We start from the raw sequence: 25,131 nt of genomic DNA on the forward strand, positions 1-25,131 counted from the left end.
CAGGATGGGCGGGAAATCCCTGCGGCAAGATGCAGCCAAGCAGGGCTGCAGGAATGTTCAGAGATTCGACACTAGTCCTCAGCTCTCCAGAGGTCCACCTGGTCTCCTTCCCGGGTCACCCCTGCAAGGACCGAGGGTGGCAGAATGCGGCAGAGTCCCCCTCAGCAGGGGAAGGGTCCTCGCTGCCCCTCCCCTCATTCCGAAAGACCTCCAGCCCCAAAGCCTAGCGATCGCCCACTCCCCGGAAGCCTGGCCTCCCGCCACGGACCCTCCGCGCGCGCCCGCCCTTAGCCGGGGCTCACCAGGGGTCCGGGGCCATCCTGCAGTCTCCACCCGCTCCTCGGACACTTCCTGCTCGCAGCAGCTGACTACGGCGGCTCGCGCGGCTCATACCCCGCGGTTCCAGCCTTGCGCAACCGAAACCTAGAGTGTGCAAAGTGAACCTACACCAGGGCCTCAAAGCTACAATAAAGGAAAGCGCTCCCCCAGGGAACAGTAGCTTGGAGCATTCTGCTCCCGCTAAGAGACGCGAACATCTGGGCACAGTTAAAATAAAATTGTTGTTGAACAAAATCTAAGCATTTCCCCAGAAAGGTGGGAGAACCTTAAAACCTCTAGCAGTTATTTAAAATTTTATCCTGCTTAAAACAACAAAAATAAACAAAAAACTGAATTGTGGTCATAGTTGCACAAATGTATAAATTTATTAAAACTCACTCTAAGTGAATTTTGATATGTAAATTATATCTCCATAAAGCTTTAAAAAATTTTTTTTACCCTATTTCGAATAAGGGACCCAAAGAAGTATCAGTTATATATTGTTTTATAGCAGCCTTCTCACCAGAGGTAATCCTCTATGTTTGGTTAATTTCAGATGCCATTAGGTGCTTGATTATATAGCTACGAAAAAGGTCACAGTCTCTTTACATGGGGGAGGAGGGAATTAGTTCTGTGCCTTCAGTGTCCCCTAAGTTTCCAGAGAAATAGAAAGGAAAAAGAAGCCCTCTCTTCGTTTTCAAGAGGGTAAAAGAACTCTGCCGCATGCTGAGTTTCAGCTGGGGCGTGGATCTGGCGCGCATGCGCATGTCCGTTACCATAACGACCAAAAGACGCTGCACTGCCCGAGACCGAGGAAAGTGAGCGGAGTCTCCCGGTGATGGAGAGCCAAATTTCGCCGAAGGCCGAGGTGGCCGAACTGGAGCTGGAGGCCGTGATCGGCTTCAATGGTGAGGCCTCGAGCATGTATGGGCTGGGTGGTTTCAGAACCCCGGGGACGTGTAGTGCTAACAGGCACAGTGAGACACCGGCTGGCACTTGGAAAGCAGTGCGATACCTTGGCATGAGCCCTGGCCGGGGCCCAATCACTAGGGGCCCAGACAGCCCCTCCTGTCCAGAGGCCTTAGAGAGTCACTTCCCTGCTCCAAGCATCAAGAAGTGGCCTGGTTTTTGCCATCAGTAAAAGGAACCAAATTCCTCTTCGCCAGGCCTGAAGAATCAATAAGGGTAGTTGACTTTCTCCCCCTGGCTCAGCCCTCCCTGGCTCTAAGCAGCCCGCAGAGCTGCCCGCAGAGCTGCCCGCGCCTCCGTAACCACCGGATTACGGATTCCGTGTCGGCCCCTCGGACCAACTAACTTCTAAAATCCCAGCTGATGTACTAACGAGAAAGGGCTCGGGGCGGGGGCCGCTTTAGAGGGTGAGCCTGTCCTCTAACCCGAAGGAAGGATTCTAATGGGGGAGGATTTCAGACCACAATGGAAGGCGAAGAGGACGCCAGGGGGAGCTGGAGGAGAGAGATGCTTTGGTCAGAGGAGGCCTCGCCGGTCTGCTCAAATCCTGTTTATGCCTGCCTATGGTTTTCAACATTTAGGAGGAAAAATGCTGTTTGGTTTTTTGTGAAGGATGAAAACAAGCAATGAGTTATATTTTAGAAAAGGCAAACTTTTTAAAAAGTGCGTTGTGATGCCTGAAAGCTTTAAAATTGTAATAATGTCGATGCAGAACCATCAATGACAAGTTTTAGGCACCTTCTAGGACTTGGTCTTGACTCTTTATTTTACTTAGTCTCTGATAGCAAGTGGGCACTTAGTACATCTGAGAGATCAGCCACCTTTCGAGCTGGTTACAAGATCATTGGTAAAGGACCTGGGTGCAGTGAGTGCAAAGGGTCACTCTGGGGACCTGTGTAGGGCCTCACGACAGAGCTCTGCACCTGAATTCATGCTGTTTGGTAGAGCTCGAAGAGTAGGCGTATGGTCAATTCTATCCTGATGTCTTCCGTGGCAATCACTAGTTATCTTGGCCTTTTAGAATGGCCCAAATTGAATTGTTTTTACCTTGGTTTTGTGACCATTTATATTCTTTTATATAATCAAATATACATTTATTTAGAACCACTATATGCTAAGTAGTATGCTATGCCATACTTAAGAAGAAGAGTTTAGAAAATTGAAAAAATACAGTGAAACCAAAAGAAAAATCAGCCATCATTACATTTCCCAAAGATATCACTGTTAAACTTTTGGTGTGAGCCTTTCAAATTTACACTTACGTATAAACGGTTTTTTTTGTAATAAAAATGAACATATGCTGTATATATTATCTTATAATCACAGGTTTTTTTCCACTTAACAGTATGCCATGTAAATCTCTCCTTAGCAGTAAATATACTCTGTATCATAATTTTTAATATATTTTAATATAATGCTCTGTTGCATGGATATGCCATAATTTATTTAAACAATGCCCTATGATTAAGAACTTAGGATAATTCCATTTTTTTGCATTTATTTTTAAATGCTACGGAGAACATCTGCATAGCTAAATCTTATAACTCTTTAACGTTTTTTCTTTAGGATAAGTTCTGAGTACATCTTAAAGACTTCTGATGTATCCTCCAAATGCTGTCTTATACACAAGAGAAATGTGTGCCAAAAAAAACACATATAGGAATATTTATATAGCATTATTTCAAATAGCTGAAAACTACAACCAAAATGTCCATCAAAAGTAGAAAGGATGGGGCTGGCCCCGTGGCCGAGTCATTAAGTTCGTGTGCTCCGCTGCAGGTGGCCGGGTGTTTTGTTAGTTCGAATCCTGGGCGCAGACGTGGCACTGCTCATCAAACCACGCTGAGGCAGCGTCCCACATGCCACAACTAGAACGACCCACAATGAAGAATATACAACTATGTACTCGGGGGCTTTGGGGAGAAAAAGGAAAAAAATAAAATCTTTTTAAAGAAAAGTAGAAAGGACAGATAAATTGTGGTCTGTTCACACAGTAGGCTACTCGGCAGCAATGAAAAAGAGTGAACTACAGCTATGCACGACAGTGTGGACAGATCTCACACACGTAATGTTGAATGAAAAAGCCAGAGGCAAAAGAATTCATACTGTATAATTCCATTCGTATAACATTCTCAAATGAGGGAAATTAATTTACGGGAATAGAAGTCAAAACAGTGATTACCTTTGGGGAGACGTGGACCGGGAGAAGGCACATGAGAAACTTCTAGGGGGTGGTAATAATCTACCTCTTGATTTGGGCTATAGTTAAATGGGTGTGTTTACTTGGTAAAAGTTACTGAGTTTTCCGTATTTTTGTCTTCAATGAAAACCATTTACTTAACTTAAAAAGTCTATACTACCTCTCATAAAAAAATAAATAAGCAAAGCCTTATGAAAGTTTGGGAGAAAGATTCTGTTCTAGGCTTGAGTGAGGTCAAGGAAGGGTTAACTCAAGTAGTCTGTAAAGTTGGGTAGAAGTCAGTGGGTAAAGACTGAGAGGCAGAATATTCCAGATAGCAGGAACAGGGTGAGCAAAGGAGAAAGGTGGAGAGTGTGGGCCTGGTTGGGGAATGGTAAAAAGTCCGGTTCAGCTTCAGTGTCAAAGACTGGCCAGATCGCATAGGAAAGAGAGCCCAGAGTTAGATTATGAAGACATGAAATGCCAGGTGATTGAGTTTAGCTTTCACACAGAAACAAATAGAAGCAACCGCAAAGCCCCTTTTATCATGGCGGCACTAGAACCACTGTAGAGTTACATTAGAGTTTATGAATTTTAACTTGAGGGTGTAAACATGTAACTGTACTTGACTCTTCTAGGTATTGTATTTTGACAGGGGTTTGTTATTTAAGCAAACCAAATATAGTCGTGTTGCTTATGAAAACATTTTATAAAGCTATAGTTATCGAGAGTTTGGTATTGACAGAATAGTCACAGTTCTTCAATTGACTCAAGAGGATAAGCCTATGATTTTACCATCATACAAAGAGTTCTTAAACTAAAACCAGCAACAATAACAAAATAGATCAGGAGTTTGCACACCATTGTCTGTGGGCCAAATCTGGCCCTCTGCCTGTTTTTGTAAATAAAGTTTTATTGGAACCCAGTCATGTGCGTTTGTTTACCTATTGTCTATGGCTGCTTTTACACTACAATAGCAGACTTGAGTGGTTATAGTCCACAAAGCCTAAAATATTTACTGTCTGGCCCTTTATGGAAAATATTTGCTGACTCCACCGCAAACTGTCTGGTCATCTCCTTTGCTCATTTTTCTCTTGGGTACTTTGTGTTTTTCTTATTACTTGGTAGTAGTTCTTTGTATGTTCTGGATATAATCCTTTGTCTGTTAGGTACATTGCAAATATCTTCTGCTTTTGATTTTTCATTTTGTCTTTTGTCATTAGAAGTTTTCAATATTTAACATGACTCTTTACATATACTGGCCTTTTCTATTAGGATTTGCTCCTTTTGTGTCATGTTTCAGAAGTCATTCCCTATAACTTGTGTATACGTTGTCTTGTTTTTCACATTTATGTCCTTGATCTACCTGGAAAGTGTTGTTTGTGGATGGTGTGAAGTAGAGATCTAATTTTACTTTTCCACATGGATATCCACATGCTTGTTTAAAGGAGCTTGCAATTAGGAAAAATAAATATATATTTTAGTAGTGATAGATGATTCCCAGATCTCACAAACCTTGGTATTATAAGAACTTACTGCATAAAAGAGGAACGATCACAGAGTGAAAGAAATACTTTATTCAATAAATACATTTGGCCATTTGAGAAAAAATCTATTTAGCTACTGGAATCCCATTATACACCAAAATAAATTCCAGAGGGAGTTAAATATAAAAGATGAATTCAGTAAAAGACCAGAAGACTGTATTAATAAATAGTTATGACTCTTCTGTCGACGAAAATAATCCGTAACCAATCTATAAATGAAAATTTGGGTCAGTTTATTGTGAGCTAAAATCTGAGGACCATGGCCCGGGGCCTTTCTTCCCGAAGGAAGAAAGGGCACCAAGGAAGTGAGGTATACAGAGTGGTTATATACCCCCATACAGGACGTTTCACATATGATTGAAATGTCCCCCCCACAATAGTCACGAGATTGCCCTGTCGGCACAGCTTGATGGACACAGCAGGTAGTGGTCTGCTATCTCAGTGGGTGTAGCAGGAGGCAAGTCTATTGTCTCGAGCTGGGCGGTCACAGGTGAGCTCAGCAATCAGTTCCTAGCCTAAGGAAAGACGCTTAATCCCTAAGGAAATGCCAACGTTGGGAGGGGGAGGGAAGTTGCACCTTTATTTCAAGGGCCTTTGTTCTTGCTATAGGGAATCTCTAAATCAAATATACAATGCATGCTCAACGGCCTCGGTCAGGCCCGAATTAGGTTTACACCAAATGGCTTCCTCATATTCTCCAATATATCCTATTGCTTGCCATTTTTGTCACTTCTGATGGGGAAGGAGATAGAAATAAAAAAGATTTTAAAATACCCAAGAATAAATGTAATAAGAAATACGTGAGATGTTTATAAAGAAAAATTGGAAATGTTACTGGGGAACGTAAAAGGAGACTTCATGGAGAAACATATCCTGTTCTTAGAAAGGCGATATAATCCATCATAAAAATTATTTTTCCTTAGTCTATACATTTAATGCTATTGCACTAAAAACACAAACATGATTTTTTAACTACTCACACTGACTGTAAAGTTTACATTGTAAAATAAATATGAAGAATAACCAAAAAACTTCTGACCAAAGATGAGTAATAAGGGAGGACTTCTGACTATTTCATATTAGAATGTATTACAAAGGTTTGCAATTGTTGAGAGAGTTCTTGGCAAATATCTGGAGGATGGGGTCACACTGTGAGAGGTCCTGGGCTGCTTCAGAGCACCTGGTGGAGACTTAGAACTGAAACCAAATTTTTATCTTTGCCAAACTTCTGCCCAAGGCAGTGAATTCACGTTCTCCCTATGTCCATGCACACTCACCCAGACGGGCTGCTTGTGCTGCGTGTGCTTGTGCTTCTTATGATGACAAGAATTGGCCCTAGGGCCTTGCCGTCCACAGTGAGGTTCCGGGCCAGCATCAGCATCACTTGGGAGCTTGTCAAAAATGCAGAATCTCGGCCCTACTCCAGACTAAAATCAGAATCTGCTTTTAACTGGGGGGATTATTATGCACATTCAAATTTGAGAAGGGATATACTAGAGTGACCTCCTTGTTAGTAAAATAAAATTACCTATGACCCACACACACATTTTAATTGAACTAAGGCTTATTTCAAGAGTGTTCCCTTTTATATTCAATTTTTAAAAGTTACCAGCCACTTCTGCACGTGATTACTATTTTTAACCTTCCTCTTTTAGGACATGTGCCCTCTGGTCTGAAATGCCATCCTGACCAGGAACATGTAGTTTACCCTCTGGGTTGCACAATCCTCATTCAGGCAGTAAACACTCATGAACAGAATTTCCTGCATGGTCACGACAACAATGTTTCCTGCTTGACCATCTCCAAGAGCGGAATTTACATTGCCTCTGGACAAGTCACATTCATGGGCTTCAAGGTGAGGAAACTGAAAATAACTCCTTGTGAACTGATTTCGAGGTACCTCCCTAGAAAAACTGCCGACCTCAGGTTAGCCCTGTGCTGCCTCACGTTCTTTGCTTTCCTCTTCTTCCTCTTCGCTTCTCTGACTCACTGTCATTCTATCAGGCGGAGAGCGAAGGGGTCTAGTCTGGTGTTTTTACACCAGGTGTTGCAGCTTGTGACTGATAACTGCTTAGGAACAAAAGTTCCTGCTTGAAACTGTCTCCATTTTGTTGCTATCGCGTTTGTAAGACTTGATCTAATTTCTAGAAAAGTGACATTACTGATTATTTTTCACGGAGAGCGCTAGCTATCTCCTCAGATTCTTTTAAAGCCTGTCTCTGATCTGACAGTGTATTCTTGCCCCCAGGCAGATATCATTTTGTGGGATTATAAGAAAAGGGAACTGATTGCGCGGCTGTCACTTCACAAGGGCAAAATCGAAGCTCTGGCCTTTTCGCCAAATGATTTGTACTTGGTATCACTGGGAGGCCCAGATGATGGAAGGTAATGAACTAAACATATTTACTTATTTTCCACGAGGCATATTTCCAGACGTGTCAAGTACCCTCTCCCCCGACACATTCTCTTTGGCCTGTCTATATTGGAGTGTGTGTTGTGTGAAAAGCCTATGAGGAAAATACCATAGGTCAGTTGTTCTCAATCCTGGCTGCACATTGAAATCAACTGTGGAGCTTTAGAAAATTACCGACGCTTGGTTCCCCCTTCAGAGAGTTTGATTGATTGGCCTGGGCCTTAGGAGTTGTGAAAGCTTCCCAGGTGATTCTAATGTGCAGCTAAATTTGAGAACCACTGCTGTAAAGGAAAGATGACGTCATCCTTGTTGCATCAGCATCATCGTCGTCATCAACATAGACAACAGCTAATCTTTTTGGAGCACTTACTATGTGACAGGTGTGTGCTGAGCACTTTGCATCATCTCCATGAGGTGGGAACTGTCAGGGCCATATGACAGACGGGGAACTAAAGTCACCAGCTAGTAAGTAGCAGAGCTGGGAGACAAACCCTGGCAGTGTGACTCCAGAGGTGGCATTTGTAACCTGCCTCGCCAAGAAGGGATCTTTGCCCTCACAGGCAAAAGGAACTCACAGTCAAGTTTAGTAGGCAGAGAATACATTCAAATGAAATTGGGGGGAAACGTAAATATTTAAATGAATTATATTCAGAAGAACAATCAACACAGTACATATTCCTAAGCAAAAGCTAAAGGAACATAGTCTGCAGAAGAAAAATAGGAACACTGAGGTTTGTGTAGGATTTAGTACTTTGGTGCAGTTTTACAGATATTTTCTTGTTTGAGCTTCACAGGTTTATTACAAACGAAATTTACATTTGTGTGTAGTTATATAGTGACAGCTCTCTTAATATTCAGTAAATCAACAAAATTTTCATGAGATTTCCTCCTTTAATAGTCATTCCCTCGCCATAAGTAGTCACACCTTCCCTGAGCCATCCCACTTGACTGTTTTTCATGAGCAATGTATCCAGAATCATCTATTAACATTCTTAGCTCAACTTAAAGCAGTTGTTCTCAATCTTGGATGCAGACTGGAATCACCTGAGGAAAGTTTAAAACTACTGACACTTGGGTCCACCCCCAGAGATTCTGGGAGCTTGGCAATTAGGCCGCTGCACCCCTAGCCCCTGCCAGAGAGATGCCAAGCCCCGGTCTTGGGGGAGAAAAAATGGCCCCTTAACCAAGGTTAATCTGCAAAACTGTTTGTTTCCTCTGTAATTTCAAGCTTGACTTTAGGCTATCTAAAATTTGCTTGCAGAAAATTGGGGGGATGTTGAGAAAAATATCCTAAAGAAAGTTTCTCTTCTAAACAAGAAGAAAACCAATCTTGCTTACCAGGAAAATGCAATATGCCCATCCATGAATAGTCAGGTGGTGAGGAGGATGGGGTTCTGCCAATTGGTTTTGGACAGGAGGTCAACCCTGAACCTGTGGGAGGGTCCATTCTACCCAAACCAGCTGGTTTCAACACAGAGCAGGAGGAACAGAAGGGAGGCCAGATTGTGTGGGCATATATTTTTTTTATAGTATTACATAGCCTTTATGTAACCTATGTAACCTTTATGAAACTTTTTTGCATTAATGTTATCCTCCCCAGCATTTTTAGTATTATTAGCCAAGCACTGTTCAATTTACGACTAAGTTGTATGATTGCACCCAGAAAGAAGGAAATGTAATCTAAAGGGCTGCTTCTCAAAGTGTGGTCCCCAGACCAGCAGCGTCAGCACCACCTGGGACTTTTTAGAAAACCAAATTGTCAGGCCCACCCCAGATCTCCTGAATCAGAAACTGCAGGGGTCGGTCCTAGCAGTCTCTGTTTTAACAAGCCCTCCAGGTGATTCTGATACACGTTCAAGTGTGAGAACCTTATGTCATCCTCTTTTATTGCTTTTTTTGTTTGTTTTTTTGGCTGGAATACTTCCCCAAGGAAATTTTTTACATGAGATAACTGGGTGGTAAACTTTTATGCCTTGCATGTCTGGAAATGCCTTTGTTTTAGCGTCAGACTTGATGGATGGGCTCACTGGTTTCTAGCCTCATCATCATTTTCCTTCAAAACTTTTTAAGTGTCACCCATTCTTCTTCGAATACCCAGTGTGACTGAGGAGATTTCTGGGGGTCAGCGTAGTTCTTTTGCTCCTTTGTAAGTGAACTGCTTTGCTATTATTTCTTTCTTTCTAGAACCACTAAAAGAGCTGTTTCTTACTTTGAAAGCCTGTTTTCCCCTGACTGCTTTGTCCCCCTCGTTTGGCAGTGTGGTGGTGTGGAGCATAGCCAAGAGAGATGCCATCTGCGGCAGTCCCGCTGCCGGCCTCAACGTCGGGAATGCCACCACGGTGATCTTCTCGAGGTGCCGGGATGAGATGTTCGTTACTGCTGGGAAGTACGTGTCTGCAGTTGGGGTTTTTGGTACTCAGAGACCACTGCGTTTGCTTGTGCTGAAAACATGGTGATTCTAATTTGAGGGAACACGTTTTTAGTCTTGGAAAAAATATCATACGTCACACATTTCATTATTTTGTAGTCCAGTCATCCTTTTAGCTGAAAGTCTTTTAAATATGGTTATTTGAAAATTCTGTGCTTCCTACTGAAAAGGCTCTGCTTATCTGCTAAACTCATTTGAGGTTCTGGTGTGTTCCTTACTGATAACACCATACTCAGAGTAATTTGCACAATTGCACAGGTTCACTTACTGGTTGATGTTTCTTACCACCTGCTCTTAATTTAGGTCTCATGAAATAACTGTGGCTGAACTGTGCCAGGAAGTTTCAAATGTTTCACTGTTAGCCATATGAGATAATTTCCAGTAGGGCCAGCTCTCACCAGCTAACGGAGGCCAAGCCGAAGGTCTGAACAGAGGCCAGCATCTGTCTAACAGAAGAAATTAATTTACAGATTCACCAATCAGGGCCCTGTTTGGAGTCTGAAGGTTAAACCCGTCTAAAAGCATCCTCTTTAATGTCGTATACCAGTTCAAAGGTCAGAAATCTGTGAATGCAGTGTTGAAGTATATGCCCGGTGGAACTATCCTTTTCAACCCACCTCTGGTGTCCCACCCGGGAAGGGCACACACCGTTGGTTGCTCTTCCAGCCAGAGTAAGGAATTTGTTCTGCTCTACATCTGTACTGTTTCCTGTCCCCACCTTGTGAAATGCAGCATTTGCTTCATGGTTAATTATGAGGAAGGATTTATTCAGAGGCCATGAAACTAACTGGTTGACATGAAAGCCAGCCCCTGAGGAGTGAACCTTATTAGGACAGTACTCTGATCCTACAGCGGATGACCATGTCCCACTCCCTCTTCAGAGGCTGCTGTTGACCGCGAAGCTCCTCAGCTCCCTTCGGGTTTGCAGAGTGACTGGTTTTATGGGGCTCTTTCTGCTCCTCAGCGGCGGCTTACACAGCAGGCATCAGCCCATTCTGATGTCTGTGGACAACGTTTCTCCAGGAGTCAAACTTGAATTTAAACCAAACCAAAAAAATATTTTTTAAGACAATCTATATTCTAGGTCTGCTTTAATTTCATGTGACACTGATAACAGAGAAAAACTTAGCACTTAAGTAAGATTTCTAGTGTGGTTCCCATATACCCTGGGTTCTCCACGATGGTCCCAATTTCAGGTATTCTGTTATATTGACCCCCAGGAGATGTCCTACAAATTCTAATAGTTCAGCATCCAAATAACATTTACCAAGAAGGCCATGGAAAAGCTGATTAAAAAAAAAATTGGGAGGTACATTCAAAATACTTACTGAGCACTTACTATGTGCATTACTCAGCTTATAAAGAAAAGGGCGACTAAATTTGATCAGTATATTTTTAAATTAATCTTTGCTGCCTTGGGATATTAGCTGAAGTTTTGGTGATACTGACTATGATATTTTTATGCAATTATTAATTCAGATTAACTAAACATACAATGATTAAGTACCTACCGTATGCCAAGTCTTGTGTCGGGTACTGATTTTGTTTGACTTCTGGTTGTTTCATCTCGTTTCTCTTCCTTGAAGACAGGACTCTCTATAATGAAGCACTTCTCTTTAAAAAAATTCCTCGCTACTCAATTTGTTGTAGTTAGTGCCATCGAGTCAATTCTGACTCTAGTGACCTGTGCACAGCAGAAAAGAACCCTGCTGAGTCTTTCTGTGCCATCCTCTTACCTTCTGGCACTGTATCACTCTGCTGCTATTCATACGATTTTCACGGCAAAATTGTTCAGAAGTGGGCGGCCAGGTCCTTCTTCCCAGTCTGTCTTACTCTGGAAGCTGCGCTGAAACCTGTCCACCATGGGTGACCCTGCTGGTAGTTGAAGTCCCAGTGGCATAGCTTTCAGCATCACAGCAACACACAGCCACCACAGTATGACAACTGACAGGTGGGTGGTGTGGTTCCCTGACTGAGAAACGAACCTGGACCGCCACAGTGAGAGCGCTGAATCTTAACCACTAGACCACAAGGGCTGGCTTCACAGCTCACTACCTCGAAAGAAACGTACTTAATGATCTCTGATTTGCTCTTCATGTGTTTACTTGTTTATTTGTTTGTCTGTTTTCATTATAGTGGGTAGAGTGTGCACTTCAAAGTGAGAGAGAACAGGGTGTGAATCCTTGCTCTGCTGCGTATAGGCTCTGCGCTTTCCAACTTGGGGAACGGGGGATCATAAAACCTGCCTCCCAGGGTGGTCATGAGGATTGAAAGGAAGATCTCAGGCAGAGCGCTAGGCTGGAACAACCCTCAGATATGTCTGGTTCTCTTCCCTTCCACTTCTCCTTTAAGAGAATAAGGACACAGAGAAGAGACGAAGTACTTATTAAATGAGTACCCCTTTGATTTGAGTTTCTTTTCTATAGTGGGACAATTCGAGTATGGGAACTGGATCTCCCAAATAGAAAAATCTGGCCAACGGAATGCTTAACAGGACAGATGAAAAGAATAGTCATGAGTCTGACAGTAAGTATTACTTTAAGTGTTATTTAAATAAGTAACTATTATTACAAGCTCTTGTTAACAGTACTGACCAAGATGTGTGTGTGTGTACGTGTACCTTGGGCTGGGGGAGGGGAGGGGAGAGGAGGTCTGGACGTACGGGATGTTGAGGAGGCAAAGGTGAGGGAGAGTCTCACTTGTGGAGCTCCTTTCAGAAGTCAGAGAGGAGCTGCCTCGACACAGCTCTGGGTCTTGTCTTGCTGGGCCCTGGGCTGCTATCAGATGGAGAAACCTGCTGCACCTCAGGGGAAGCAGTGTAGCCAGGAGGCGCTCAGAGCCCACAGCACATCCCTCTGTTGCTTATGTTATTTCTGCCACTAGAAATAAAGTTTCTAACAATGAAACGCATTGTTGAAATGCAATCTCTTCCATAAAGAAGAATCCTTCATATATTTTTAACGTGGAGTCATACATATAACTCCATTCTCCACTGAATTGTTCCTCTTGTTTAATGCGTAGTCACTTTATGAATATAGCCTTTGGAAAATGTGAGATAAAGCACATGCGTGTTCTCTTTGGAGGAGCACACCGTCATCCTAGGAGCCCTTTGGAGGTGTCTCAGGAGTTGGAACTGGCGGGGTATGCATACTAACATCAGACACGAGTAGACTTCAAGTGAATGCACGGGCTGATTGGACTCTAATATTTCCTCCAGTTCTGAGTTTGACCCAGATTCTCCTTCCCTCAGAGCTGTTCTTATACATCTTTGAGTCTGAGGAAACAGAAGTAGCCATGAGCACCTTTGCAGATGTTCACGGGGTTTCGGAGGAAGCCCACCCTATCCCTGATCAGGGGCTCATGGGCATCACTGAGGAAACTCAGGTCTTCAAGTGTCTTTTTCTCTCTGATCCCCAGATGGCCGATGATGACAGCTTTTTCTACCTTGGCACCACAACTGGAGATATCCTAAAAATGAACCCTCGGACTAAACTGCTGGCAGACACTGGGCCTGCGAAGGACAAATTCAGTCTGGTGAGTAGAGACCGTCAAACTCTGCTCTGCCCTGCGGTTTTCTCGTGATATCTTCCCTCCACTGGCAGCACAGATTTACACTAAGAAAGAGTCTGTGGACGATATGATCTTATATATAGAAAATCCTAAAAAAAATCCATCGGAAAGCTACTAGAAGTAATCAACAATTATAGCAAAGTTGCAGGGTACAAAATCAACTTTCATAAATCAGTTGTATTTCTATACTCTAATAATGAACTAACAGGAAGAGAACTCAAGAACACAATCCCACTCACAATCGCAACAAAAAGAATAAAATATCTTGGAATAAATTTAACCAAGGAAGTGAAAAACCTACACAATGAAAACTACAAGACTTTCCTGAAAGAAATTTATGATGACGTAAAGAAATGGAAAGACATTCCATGCACATGGATTGGAAGAATAAACATAGTTAAAATGTCCATACTACCTAAAGCAATCTACAGATTCAATGCAATCCCAATCAGAATCCCAATGACATTCTTCACAGAAATAGAACAAAGAATCCTAAAATTCATACGGGGCAACAAAAGACCCCGAATTGCTAAAGCAATCCTGAGAAACAAGAACAAAGCTGGAGGCATCACAATCCCTGACTTCAAAATGTACTACAAAGCTATAGTGATCAAAACAGCATGGTACTGGTACAAAAACACGCACACACATCAATGGAACAGAAGTGAAAGCTCAGAAATAAAACCACATATCTGTGGACAGCTAATCTTCAACAAAGGAGCTGAGAACACACAATGGAGAAAAGAAAGTCTCTTCAACAAATGGTGTTGGGAAAACTGGACAACCACATGCAAAAGAATGAAAATAGACCATTCTTTTACACCATTCACAAAAATAAGCTCAAAATGGATCAAAGACTTGAAGGTAAGACCTGAAACCATAAGACTTCTAGAATAAAATATAGGCAGTACACTCTTTGACATCAGTCTTAAAAGGATCTTTTCAGAGACCATGTTTTCTCAGACAAGGGAAACAAAAGAAAGAATAAACAAATGGGACTTCATCAGACTAAAGAGCTTCTACAAGGCAAAGGAAAACAGGATTGAGACAAAAACACAACCCACCAACGGGGAAAAAATATTTGCAAATCATATATCCAACAAAGGGATAATCTCCATAATAGATAAAGAACTCATACAACTCAACAACAAAAAATCAAACAACCTGATCAACAAATGGGCAGGGGATATGAACAGACATTTCTCCAAAGAAGATATACAGATGGCCAATAGGCACATAAAAAGATGCTCATCATCACTGATCATCAGGGAAACGCAAATCAAAACTACACTAAGATATCACCTAACACCTGTTAGAATGGCTAAAATAACCAAAACAAAAAATAACAAATGTTGGCGAGGTTGTGGAGAAAAGGGAACCCTCATACACTGCTGATGGGAATGCAATCTGGTGCAGCCACTATGGAAAACAGTATGGAGATTTCTCAAAAAATTAAAAATAGAAATACATATGATGCAGCCATCCCATTACTGGTTATCTATCCAAAGAACTTGAAATCAGCAATTCAAAGAGACCCATGCCCCCCCTATGTTCATCGCAGCATTATTCACAATAGCCAAGACATGGAAGCAACCTAAGTGCCCATCGACTGATGATTGGATAAAGAAGATGTGGTGTATGTATATATACAATAGAATACTACTCATGCATAAAAAAGGATAAGATCATCCCATTCACAATACCATGGATGACCTTGAGGGTATTATGTTAAGCAAAATAAGCCAGATAGAGAAAGACAAACTCTGTATGACTCCACTCTATGTGGAAGATAAACAAACACATGGATAAAGAAGACAGATTAGTGGTTACCATGGGAAAGGAGGGTGGGGAGCGGGCACAAAGAGTGAAGTGGTGTACCTATAATATGACTGACAAACCAGAATGTACAAGTGAAATCTCATCAGGTTGTAAACTATCATAACCTCAATAAAAGTTTTTTTTAAATAAAAGAAGAAAGAGTCTGTGGAAAAAAGAAAAAGCCTGTGATGCACCCAAGGCCACACCTACATTTGCAAGGTGCGTTGACTTGTTCTCTAAGCCCTCATTTCTAGTTTATATTCAGGGCAAAGATATTCCTACGTATCCTCAATTAGGGAATCAGAGCCATACCTTTTTTCACATCTTCAAAGCACAGGACCTGTGGCCTTGTGATTTGTAACCACATTGGTTCCAGCATTTGGGCAGCCCTGTTGCCATATGTAAGAGACATGTGCTCTTTGATCTACAAGAATATGTATATATGATTTTTTACTAATCTAATAACGAGATCTTAGATTTTAGCCTCAGCCGACATTCTGTCATGAGCAAGACCTAGAAATTATTGATTGCTTATATTTGCAGAATTCCTAACAATTCTGGTTAAAAGTCCAGTGAGAGACTTTGATATTGAAACAAAAATAAAAAGCCTTTGATCTCAGGATAATTTTACAGCGTAAGTGCTGCTGTTTCCAGTACTAGACGCTTTGAATTTGAAAGCTTGTGCTGGGTTCTGCATCTGCCTATCTCGTGTCTGATAATAAAACAGACGGTTCCAACTAAGCTTAGATACCTTTCCACTTAGCAGATATTCCCAAGAGGCTTTGGAATATTGCACCATGTTCCTGGGAAGATGTCAGAGTTTTCTTAATCCTACCATCATTTAATATTCAAGCTTTTAAGGTGATGCCTAAGAATCGGAGAAAGCTATAATATAGGTAGAGACGAGCTTAGAAATAATCCCACAGGAGATCCAGGTATAGTCTACACCAATGCTGTTTGAGTTATTTTTAGGAGAGAGATTCCAATATGTTAAACAGACAAAAGCAAAGCAGAGCAGATTAAGGAAGGACAGGGATTAGAGCTCTGCCAGTCCCAACTCCTGAGACGCCACCGAAGGACTGCATAAAACACTACTCATGAAATATGGCCAATAGACACATGAAAAGATGTTCATCATCGCTAATCATCAGGGAAATGCAAATCAAAACTACTCTAAGATATCACCTTACACCCGTTAGATTGGCAAAAACATCCAAAACCAAGAGCGACAAATGTTGGAGAGGTTGTGGAGAAAAAGGAACCCTCATACACTGTTGGTGGGAATGCAAACTGGTACAGCCACTATGGAAAACAGTATGGAGATTTCTCAAAAAGTTAAAAATAGAAATACCCTATGACCCAGCCATCCCATTACTGGGTATCTATCCTAAGAACCTGATATCAGAAATCTCAAGAGTCCGTTGCACCCCTATGTTCATCGCAGCATTATTTACAATAGCCAAGACGTGGAACCAGCCTACATGCCCAGAAACTGATGATTGGATAAAGAAGATATGATATATATACACAATGGAATACTACTCAGCCATAAAAAAGACAAAATTGGCCCATTCACAACAACGTGGATGGACCTTGAGGGTATTATGTTAAGCGAAATAAGCCAGTCAGAGAAAGACGAACTCTATATGATTCCACTCATAGGTGGAAGTTAGTATATTGATAAGGAGATCAGATCGGTGGTTACCAGGGAAAAGAGGGGGTGGGGGGAGGGCACAAAGGGGGAAGTGGTGTACCCACAACATGACTAACAAAAATGTACAACTGAAATCTCACAAGGTTGTAATCTATCATAACATTAATAAAAAAAAAAAAAAACACTACTCATGAAAACTACTCATCTTGATACTTTTGCCTCCCCAGCACCTGGGGTCTAAGTGCCTCTCCAGAAAAGATGCTGGCTGTCTTAGTGTTCTACGTAAGTGCCATCCAGAGTGGCACTACGGATGCTTTAATTCCTAACCAATTAGGTCTGATGGTAAATTCCACAAAGCAATGGCTCCAAGGTGACTTTTATACAAGTGGAAAGAAAATAATTCTTTTTTTTTTAGTTAGTGGATTTTTCTTTCTTCTCCCCAAAGCCCCCCAGTACATAGTTGTATATATTCTAGTTGTGGGTCCTTCTAGTTCTGCTAATGTGGGAGGCCGCCTCAGCACGGCTTGATGAGCAGTGCTGGGTCCACACCCAGGACCCAAACCAGCGAAACCCTAGGCCACCGAAGCAGAGCGCATGAACTTAACCACTTGGTCACGGAGCCAGCCCCAAGATAATAATTTTCATTACGACAAACAGATAGGAGGTATTATTGAAGACGTTTGGTTCGAATATCAAGTGATCGTGGGCAGTTACCCATTTTGAAACTCTACTTAAATATTTGCTCTATGGTTAGAAAGGTAAAGACTTGGAGTGGTTTCGAATGGACCTATTAGGCATCAGCACTAAAATGAAGAAGAACATGATGATCATCGTCACAATAATATTAAAAGTAGTACGTGCTCAGCAAATGTTGACATGTCAGACATGGAGCAAAGCACCTGCCTTTCTTTGACTGTCACCACCAATCTGATGAGATAGGTGCCGTTTTCATCCCTGCTCTACAGATGAGGAAACTGAGGCACATACCATTTAAGATCTCCTGGGTAGTGAGTAGTAGAGCTGAGATTTGAACCCAGGCAGGCTGGCTCCAGAACCTGCACACTTGAGCAATATCCTCTATAGTTTCAAAAAAGTTTATCTAGAAATTGGATACACGTAACTTTGAGGCTCTGTTGAACTCTACCCCTTGCTTCCCCGAGTCCCGGAAAAAATGCTGAGAATATTCACTCACCGGGGTTGTCTCCTCGTGAGCCAGGCGTTCATCCCATTGTCCTGCTGCAACACTTCTGGAGCCGGGGGCGGGCAGGAGAGGAGAGTGTGTGATTCTGGTCCATGCCTTCATGTTCTTGAGCCTCGGTTTCTCTTCTCAAACATCATGAAATACCTTTTGAGCCAAAACTGGCAAAATTCACTTGAACGTAACTTGACCGGACATTATATTTATTTAATAATATTCAGACTTTCTTAAGGCACAAATCTATAAAGTCATTAGCTATATTATTATTGCATGTTTTAAAATAAAATATTGGTCATGCACATTTTAAGATTAGAACTTCACAGTAGGTGCTATAACATGGCCATGATACATCCCCAAACTGTGAAGATGGCTTTGAATTTAAATGTTTCCTTCAATTGTTAACACTATATACTGCATGCTTTAATTCAGAAAAGTGAACAAGAAGGAGTCTTTTGTGCTTTCTTTGGATGTTGACTATAGTCTCTGCATTACACAAATTAAGTTCTGGTGAAAACAATGGCCACTGAAGAACTAGTGTTGCCGAGGCTGTGCTTATGCTCTAACTGCATTTGAGTGGATATAAAGGGGTTAATTTGTAATAGGTTAAAAACGCACAGATGGTTTTAAAGGGAGGAAGTTTGGTGAATTGTGTTTGCTCCTTGCAGGACCTGGAGGGCTACTTCCTGGCACACAAGCTTGTTGTCCGCCCTGAGCCCTTTTTGCCAGCCCGGGGGGCCATCACTGGCAATGCTTTCATGAGCTCGTCCAAGCAACATGTGGCCGCATTGACCTGGCCTTGGCCACGCTCATTGTGTCAGGTCACACACTCACTCTTAATGATGAAAACAGTTAGGCTTTTTCTCACTGCTGTTTCTCCCCCCAGGGAGTGTCGGCTATCAAATGCCTGAAGATGGGGGGTTTGTTGGTGGGCTCTGGAGCCGGGTTGCTGGTCTTCTGTAAAAGCCCCAGCTACAAACCCATCAAGTAAGTTCCAGGCCCCACATGGCTGGGATGGGGAGAGACCCACCAGAGGGAAGTTTGCTTAAAGTCAGTAACTAAGTGATATTGGCAAAGGGATATTTGGTTAAAGAATCTCATCTTGCTGTTAAAATGAGTAGTTGGAATGACAATAGGTGGTGGTTTCTTTGCCAATGAAAACACAATGGCTTATGTCGAATTAAGCCAAAGTGATCCACTATTACTCCCGGGTTACTGCCCTTCTAATAAATATGTAATTTCTTATTTACACTGAGCCATGACAGAGGAAATATGCTGTTATAAACTTATCCAACCAATAACCTCAAATTTCAAACTTTCAAAATTGTTTTTTTTAATGAACTTTATTATGCAATGGGTACCTATTATGTGCCTGGCACCATGCTAGTAGTTAATGCATCTGAATACAAGTTTTAATACAAATAGCTGACATTCACTAGCTATTTTTATGGGCCAGATACTATGCTATGTACTTTTCATAACTTATCTAATTAAAATAAAGTGAAATAAAACCTTACACATTTTCATTAACAAGTATTTATTGAGCACCTCCTCCATCCAAACAAATGTGCTAGATGCTATTTAAAAAATAAGGAAAAATCAGATATGGTTTATTTTAACTTCCAGTCTGGTTTGGGGATAAGTTACAATGAAAAGTCACTGTAATAGAAGATAATATATAAACACAAATCTCATGGTCCAGCTTGAGTAAAATATATCGTGGATGTTGTAGAGAAGATCAGAGAAGGGAGTGATCTTTTTGGCATGGAGAGGTCACCTCACAGAGGGGCAGAACTTGAACTCGGCTTCAACAGAAGCTACACGCTCCTAGACATGCTCCCATGGCCTCTGCCAGCTCTAAGGGAGTCGGGGTGGTTGCACCTGCATTGTAGAAATGAGCATTAGCTGTCTTCACTGAAACAAATCTCTGTTGAGTGAGCACTCACTAGGTACCAGGCACGATTCTAGACGCTTGGGATCCATCAATGAATAAAGCAAACCAAAAAAAAAGGACAAAGAAAAAAAATCCTGCCCTCAGGGAGCTTACATTCCAGCAGGAGGGAAATGGCAACAAACAGTAAACAAGTAAAGTACATAGTATTAGAGGGTGATGTGGACGGTGGAAACAATGGAGAAGAATGTAGAGTCAGGGGGACTAGATTTTGAAGTGGGGCAGGGGACAGCTTGCTGTTTTAAATTCAGTGCTCAGGATGGGTCTCATTGAGAATGCATTTGGACCAGTTTTGTGTTTGTATGAAGGGGAATGAGAGAGAGGCAACTTACGAACAATGTTGAGTAGACTCTGGATGTGTGAGGTGAGTATCGTAAATCAAACCCCCTGATATTTTCACTCCTTATTTTTACTACACAAGTGGTCCCATTGTAATGAAGATAATTAGACTCAAAGCAGTTATCACCAGGTTTGTGCTATAAATGTCTCCAAAATAACCCTGTGTGACAGCATAGGCTCAAATCGGATGCCGTGATTTCTGGCCCCTTGGGTTTTAGGAGATCGAGAAAGCAGCTCACGTGAGAAGTCATGAGACTGGAAAGGGAGGGAGTGTGATAAAACAGACCATGGGGCTGCAGAGATCCCTGGCCGTGCCCCTGGGCCCTGGGCTTCACCTTGTCTTCCAGGGAGCCCAGGTGACAATAGCCAGTATTTCCTGGCTTGTCCCTACTAAGGGCTCCTGTATCTTACCCCCATTACCTTTAATCTTCACCGCAACCCTGTACAGGAGGAATTATTCTGTGGTTGAATAAACTCAAGCCCAGAGATTTCTGGCAACTTGACCAGAGTCATAGAGCTCTTGTTAGTGAAGGAGCTGGGATATGGCTTGTGGTCTATCCTTGTTTCATTTACTCTTCTGTGTCCCACCAACAAATGAATCTTTGTAAAATGTGCATTTTCCGTGTTGGTTCCTTGCACAACATCCCCCATTGAGTTCTTATTGTCAGAACTAAATTAGTTGCAGAGCAAGGTTGGGTTTCTAGGGCCTCATTCATTTCTATACTCTTTTTTTAAAAAGTGCATACTCAAACATTTGGGGAGCGAGGGGGATCTGAAACGTGGAAGAAGATAAAATAATCCATCAAAGTTCTATTGAAGATAGCCACTATTAACATTTTGCTATTTCTTCTTGTCTGCATTATTCATATAAATTTTAAAATAATTGTACTTATTTTATAAATACAATTTTATATATAATTTTGCATTCTGATTTTTGCTTAATGTGAACATCGTAAATATTTTCAATATTGCTACGTAATCTTTTTAAAATTATTGTGGTAAAAAATATATGTACTCCATAATTAGAATGTGGTTTTAATGGCTAGGCCATTAAATATTCTTTGAAGAACATTCTTTGAAGTTGCTATCCCATGGATCGGTTAACCATTCCATTACAATTGGATATTTAGGTTGCTTCCAACTTTTCGCTCTTTAAATAGCATAATAACATCCTTGACATAAAGGTTTTATTCCCCTGACTTTAGGATTATTTCCCAGAAATAGAATGATAAAGTATTTAATTGCTATGATTATTTGTGCCCACAACCTTGCCTGGAATATTCTCTATCCAAATCCTACCCATGCCGTACAACCCATTTCAGACTATCTCTCACTGATGGAGCTTCTCTGATATAGTAACCTATGCTTGCCTCTCCTTTCACTGACTGTGGGTACCCAATATGGTGAGTAACTTCTGCCTTTCGAATTGTATCACTTCCTTGAAGGTGTGTCCCAGGTCATATACCTAATTTGTATCCCCTATAATGCTTCAGATGGTTAATAAGTACATACTCATTGATTGAGTGAATTTGTTTCACCTTTTGCTTCTTTTTAAAGGAAAATCCAGTTGCAGGGTGGCATCACTTCTATCGCACTTCGAGGGGAAGGGCACCAGTTTTTTGTAGGAACAGAAGAATCTCACATTTATCGTGTCACCTTCACGGATTTCAAAGAGACTCTCATTGCAACTTGTCACTGTGAAGCTGTCCAGGACATTGTCTTTCCATTGTAAGTAGAACAGGAAAATATTTTCTCCCCCAAAAATAAGAACGTGGAGATGTGATCCAGCGTGCAAGGAAATTTAATTTTGTTAATGTATTTTTAACATCTACTAATATAATTATGATTTTTTTCCTCCTTAACTTTTTCTATTGTAGTGAACTATTTTAATAGACTTTCTATTGCTTTCACCGTGCTGCTGTATTAGTTTTCATAATTCAGATTTACATTGGGCTTCTTTAGAATGTTGACTTTTCTAATGAATCCATCATGGAAAGGGTAAACAGACTGGCAAAACTTTTCTATGTTTTCCCAGTGCTGTCTGCAAAAAGCTCAGTAGTGCCTTTTTCAAATTTCTTCCAAGTCATTTGTTTGAACTTCTTGGGTCTTCCAGATTTGGCAGACTTCATGGTCATGGGCATAAGAGGTCTTTGGATGCAGTAGCTGTATTACTTGGTCATGCCCTCACAGAACAAGTGAAACAACCATCAGCAGTTTTGATATCAAAGAGCTTCAGTCATAGTCTGCCATTATTTGATTTTGAAACACACTTTGTCTTTGGTGAGATTCGTTCCATGAAGTTGGTTAGACGGTTTTTGCTCTGAACTTCCTCAGTGTTTAGCTTGAATTTTCAAAACTCAAATCATTGTTGTGCAGGTAGCCAGACTCACTTGGAACACTCAATCCTTAAGATCATGCAGTGTAGTTTGATTCCCTGAGCCATTATGATTAAGTTCTTCCAAATATTTCTGAGTGAAAATGACTAGTGCCTCCCATTAGGTGAATCTTCATTTGAAAATTGGTCATTTCCTTTCTGTCTCACTTTTTCCTCTTTTTCTAAGGAGCTTGGTAGAATCAATCTGTAAAATTATTTGGTCCTGGTGTCTTTTATAAGGGTAAGTTTTTAACTATCTTTTTAATTCTTACGTAGTTATTAATCTATTTGGGTTTGTGTTGCTGCTTTTACTTTTTTTTTTTAAACAGCTTTATTGAAATATTTATGTACTGTAAAGATCACCCATTTAGAAATACAACTCAATGTTTTTGGGCATATTTACAGCGTTGTGCAATGATCACCATAATCTAATTTTAGAACATTTCATTTTCCCAAAAAGAAACCTACTAGCAGCCATTCCCCATTCCCCTTTGCTTCCTCCCTGTCACCAAGCTTAGTTGTGGAGATGACTGAGCTCAGAGGAAGCACTTGGAGTGAATGAGCATTGTGTCCGGGGCTGCGTTCTTCCTTTACTTGCTAATTTAGCTATGTGAATGTACTTTGTTTTCAGCTGCTATTACTTTGTAAATCAAAACATTAATATATCGGGAAAAATATGTATGAACCACTGTGACTTCTACAATATTCTATCATTTGCCTCTTTACCAATTGCATATGAGTGAATTTATATTACAGAAGCACACGTTGTGGTAGCAAAAGAAACTGTCTTTTTCCAACCCTTTATTTTCAGCCTATTAGTATTGTTTAGTTTTAGGTAAGTCTTGGTCTTTTACTAGAATTTAATCCATTCATGCTTATTACTGTCTAATAAACTTATAGATATTTTCTATTTAATGTTCCTTTTTTTTTCTCCGTTTCTTGTCTTTTATTGTAGTGATCATGTTTTATTTGTCCAGACTTCCCCTTCTCCACTGCACATGACTTGGAAACTATTCATTTTTATTTTTATTCATTTAGTTGTTACCCTTGAATTTTTAATATACATATTTAAAAACATATTTTTCTGTCAAAGACTACAGTTAACCAGCATTTATATCCTATCTTCCAAAAAAGCAAGAGTCTCAGTTTATTTTATTTCCCTCTTTCCCTTTCTCTCACCATCTCCCATGCTGAAATTACTTGGAATCTTAGATCCAGATTACATTATTGTTTTTTACAATTAATTACTTAGATTTAACGCTAACTTTTGTTCTTTGCTTTTATCACTCTCTTCTTTCCACACATCTCCCTCTTTCATTCTTTTATTTTATGTGTAGTTGTTCCAGAGACAGTCTGGGTATAGGAAATTTGGTCCTTACTTATCTGAATATATCTTTGTTTTACTGTCAGATTGAATGATAGTTTGACTAAGAATAAAAAGGACTTTAATAAGCTTTGTGTTGAAGTGTAACATAGAGACGGACAGTACATAAATCATAGGTAACCACCTCATGAAGCATTACACTTATATGACTACCGCCCTGGTCAAGCACTAGAACACTTCCATCACTCCAAATGCTCCTCCCAATCACTACCTTCATCCTCCTCCTCAAAGATCATCACCACCTAACTTCCAGCCCCATAGATTAATTTCACCTGTTTTCGAGCTTTATGTAAATGGAATAGTTCAGTATGTACTTTGGAGGTCTTTTTTTTTTCTCTATGGAAGCTTTCAATGTTGTTAGTGTCATACAGATATTCTTAGCCTTAGTGCTTTTTTGTCTAGTTGTTTTATCAGTTACCGAGAGAAGTGTGTTAAAGTCTCAAGCAATGAATGTAGATTTATCTCTTTATTTCTGTCAGTTTTTGCTTCAGATATTTTGAACCATATATATATATGTATACATATGTATAATTTGTAATGTCTTCCTGATACATTGACATTTTTATCACTATTAAGTGTCCCTTTTTCTCTAGTAATTCTTTTTGCTCTGAAATCTCTTTTGTATGATTAACATCCAGCTTTTTTACTCTTTGCATCATACTTCTTTTTTTATCCTTTTATTTTCAATATATTGTATCTTTATAGTTAAAGTGCATCTCTTGGAACAGCATATAATTAGTTCTTGCTTTTCTATCCAGTGTAATAATCTCTGCTTTTTATTTGTAATATTTAGTCCATTTGCATTTAGTATAATCTTTGATATGGTGGTAAATTTTCCGTTTTACTGTTTGTTTTCTTTTATCTCATCTGTTCTTTGTTCTTCTCTTACTTCTTTCCTGCCTCCTTTTGTGTTGATCCAATGTTTTTAGCCTTCCATTTTAATTGTTCTATTGGCTTTCTAGCTATATATCTTTGCACTAATTTTTTAGTGG

At 40.7% G+C, this 25,131-nt stretch overlaps 2 protein-coding genes across 5 annotated transcripts in view; one reads left to right on the top strand and one right to left on the bottom strand.

Annotated features, from left to right (window-relative positions):
- STX8 (syntaxin 8) overlaps window positions 1–1,033 on the bottom strand; it is a 242,512-nt gene extending 241,479 nt beyond the window's left edge. For 2 of the 4 annotated variants that reach the window (XM_008529293.2, XM_070561065.1), the window contains exon 1: window positions 303–447. In XM_008529293.2, the coding sequence (XP_008527515.2) occupies window positions 303–391 (89 nt within the window). In that variant the 5' untranslated portion in view covers window positions 392–447. Of the gene's footprint in view, window positions 1–302 lie in introns of all 4 variants that reach the window. The other 2 variants (XM_070561064.1, XM_008529294.2) reach the window with 2 other exon arrangements.
- Window positions 1,034–1,079: 46 nt separating this feature from the next.
- CFAP52 (cilia and flagella associated protein 52) overlaps window positions 1,080–25,131 on the top strand; it is a 40,595-nt gene continuing 16,543 nt past the window's right edge. The window contains exons 1-8 of the mRNA XM_008529292.2: window positions 1,080–1,226; window positions 6,669–6,868; window positions 7,262–7,398; window positions 9,684–9,812; window positions 12,281–12,380; window positions 13,272–13,388; window positions 18,978–19,078; window positions 21,939–22,109. Of these exons, the coding sequence (XP_008527514.1) occupies window positions 1,157–1,226; window positions 6,669–6,868; window positions 7,262–7,398; window positions 9,684–9,812; window positions 12,281–12,380; window positions 13,272–13,388; window positions 18,978–19,078; window positions 21,939–22,109 (1,025 nt within the window). The 5' untranslated portion in view covers window positions 1,080–1,156. The remainder of the gene's footprint in view (window positions 1,227–6,668; window positions 6,869–7,261; window positions 7,399–9,683; window positions 9,813–12,280; window positions 12,381–13,271; window positions 13,389–18,977; window positions 19,079–21,938; window positions 22,110–25,131) is intronic.

Source organism: Equus przewalskii, chromosome 10 (genome assembly GCF_037783145.1).
Source record: "Equus przewalskii isolate Varuska chromosome 10, EquPr2, whole genome shotgun sequence".
Taxonomy (NCBI): Eukaryota; Metazoa; Chordata; class Mammalia; order Perissodactyla; family Equidae; genus Equus; species Equus przewalskii.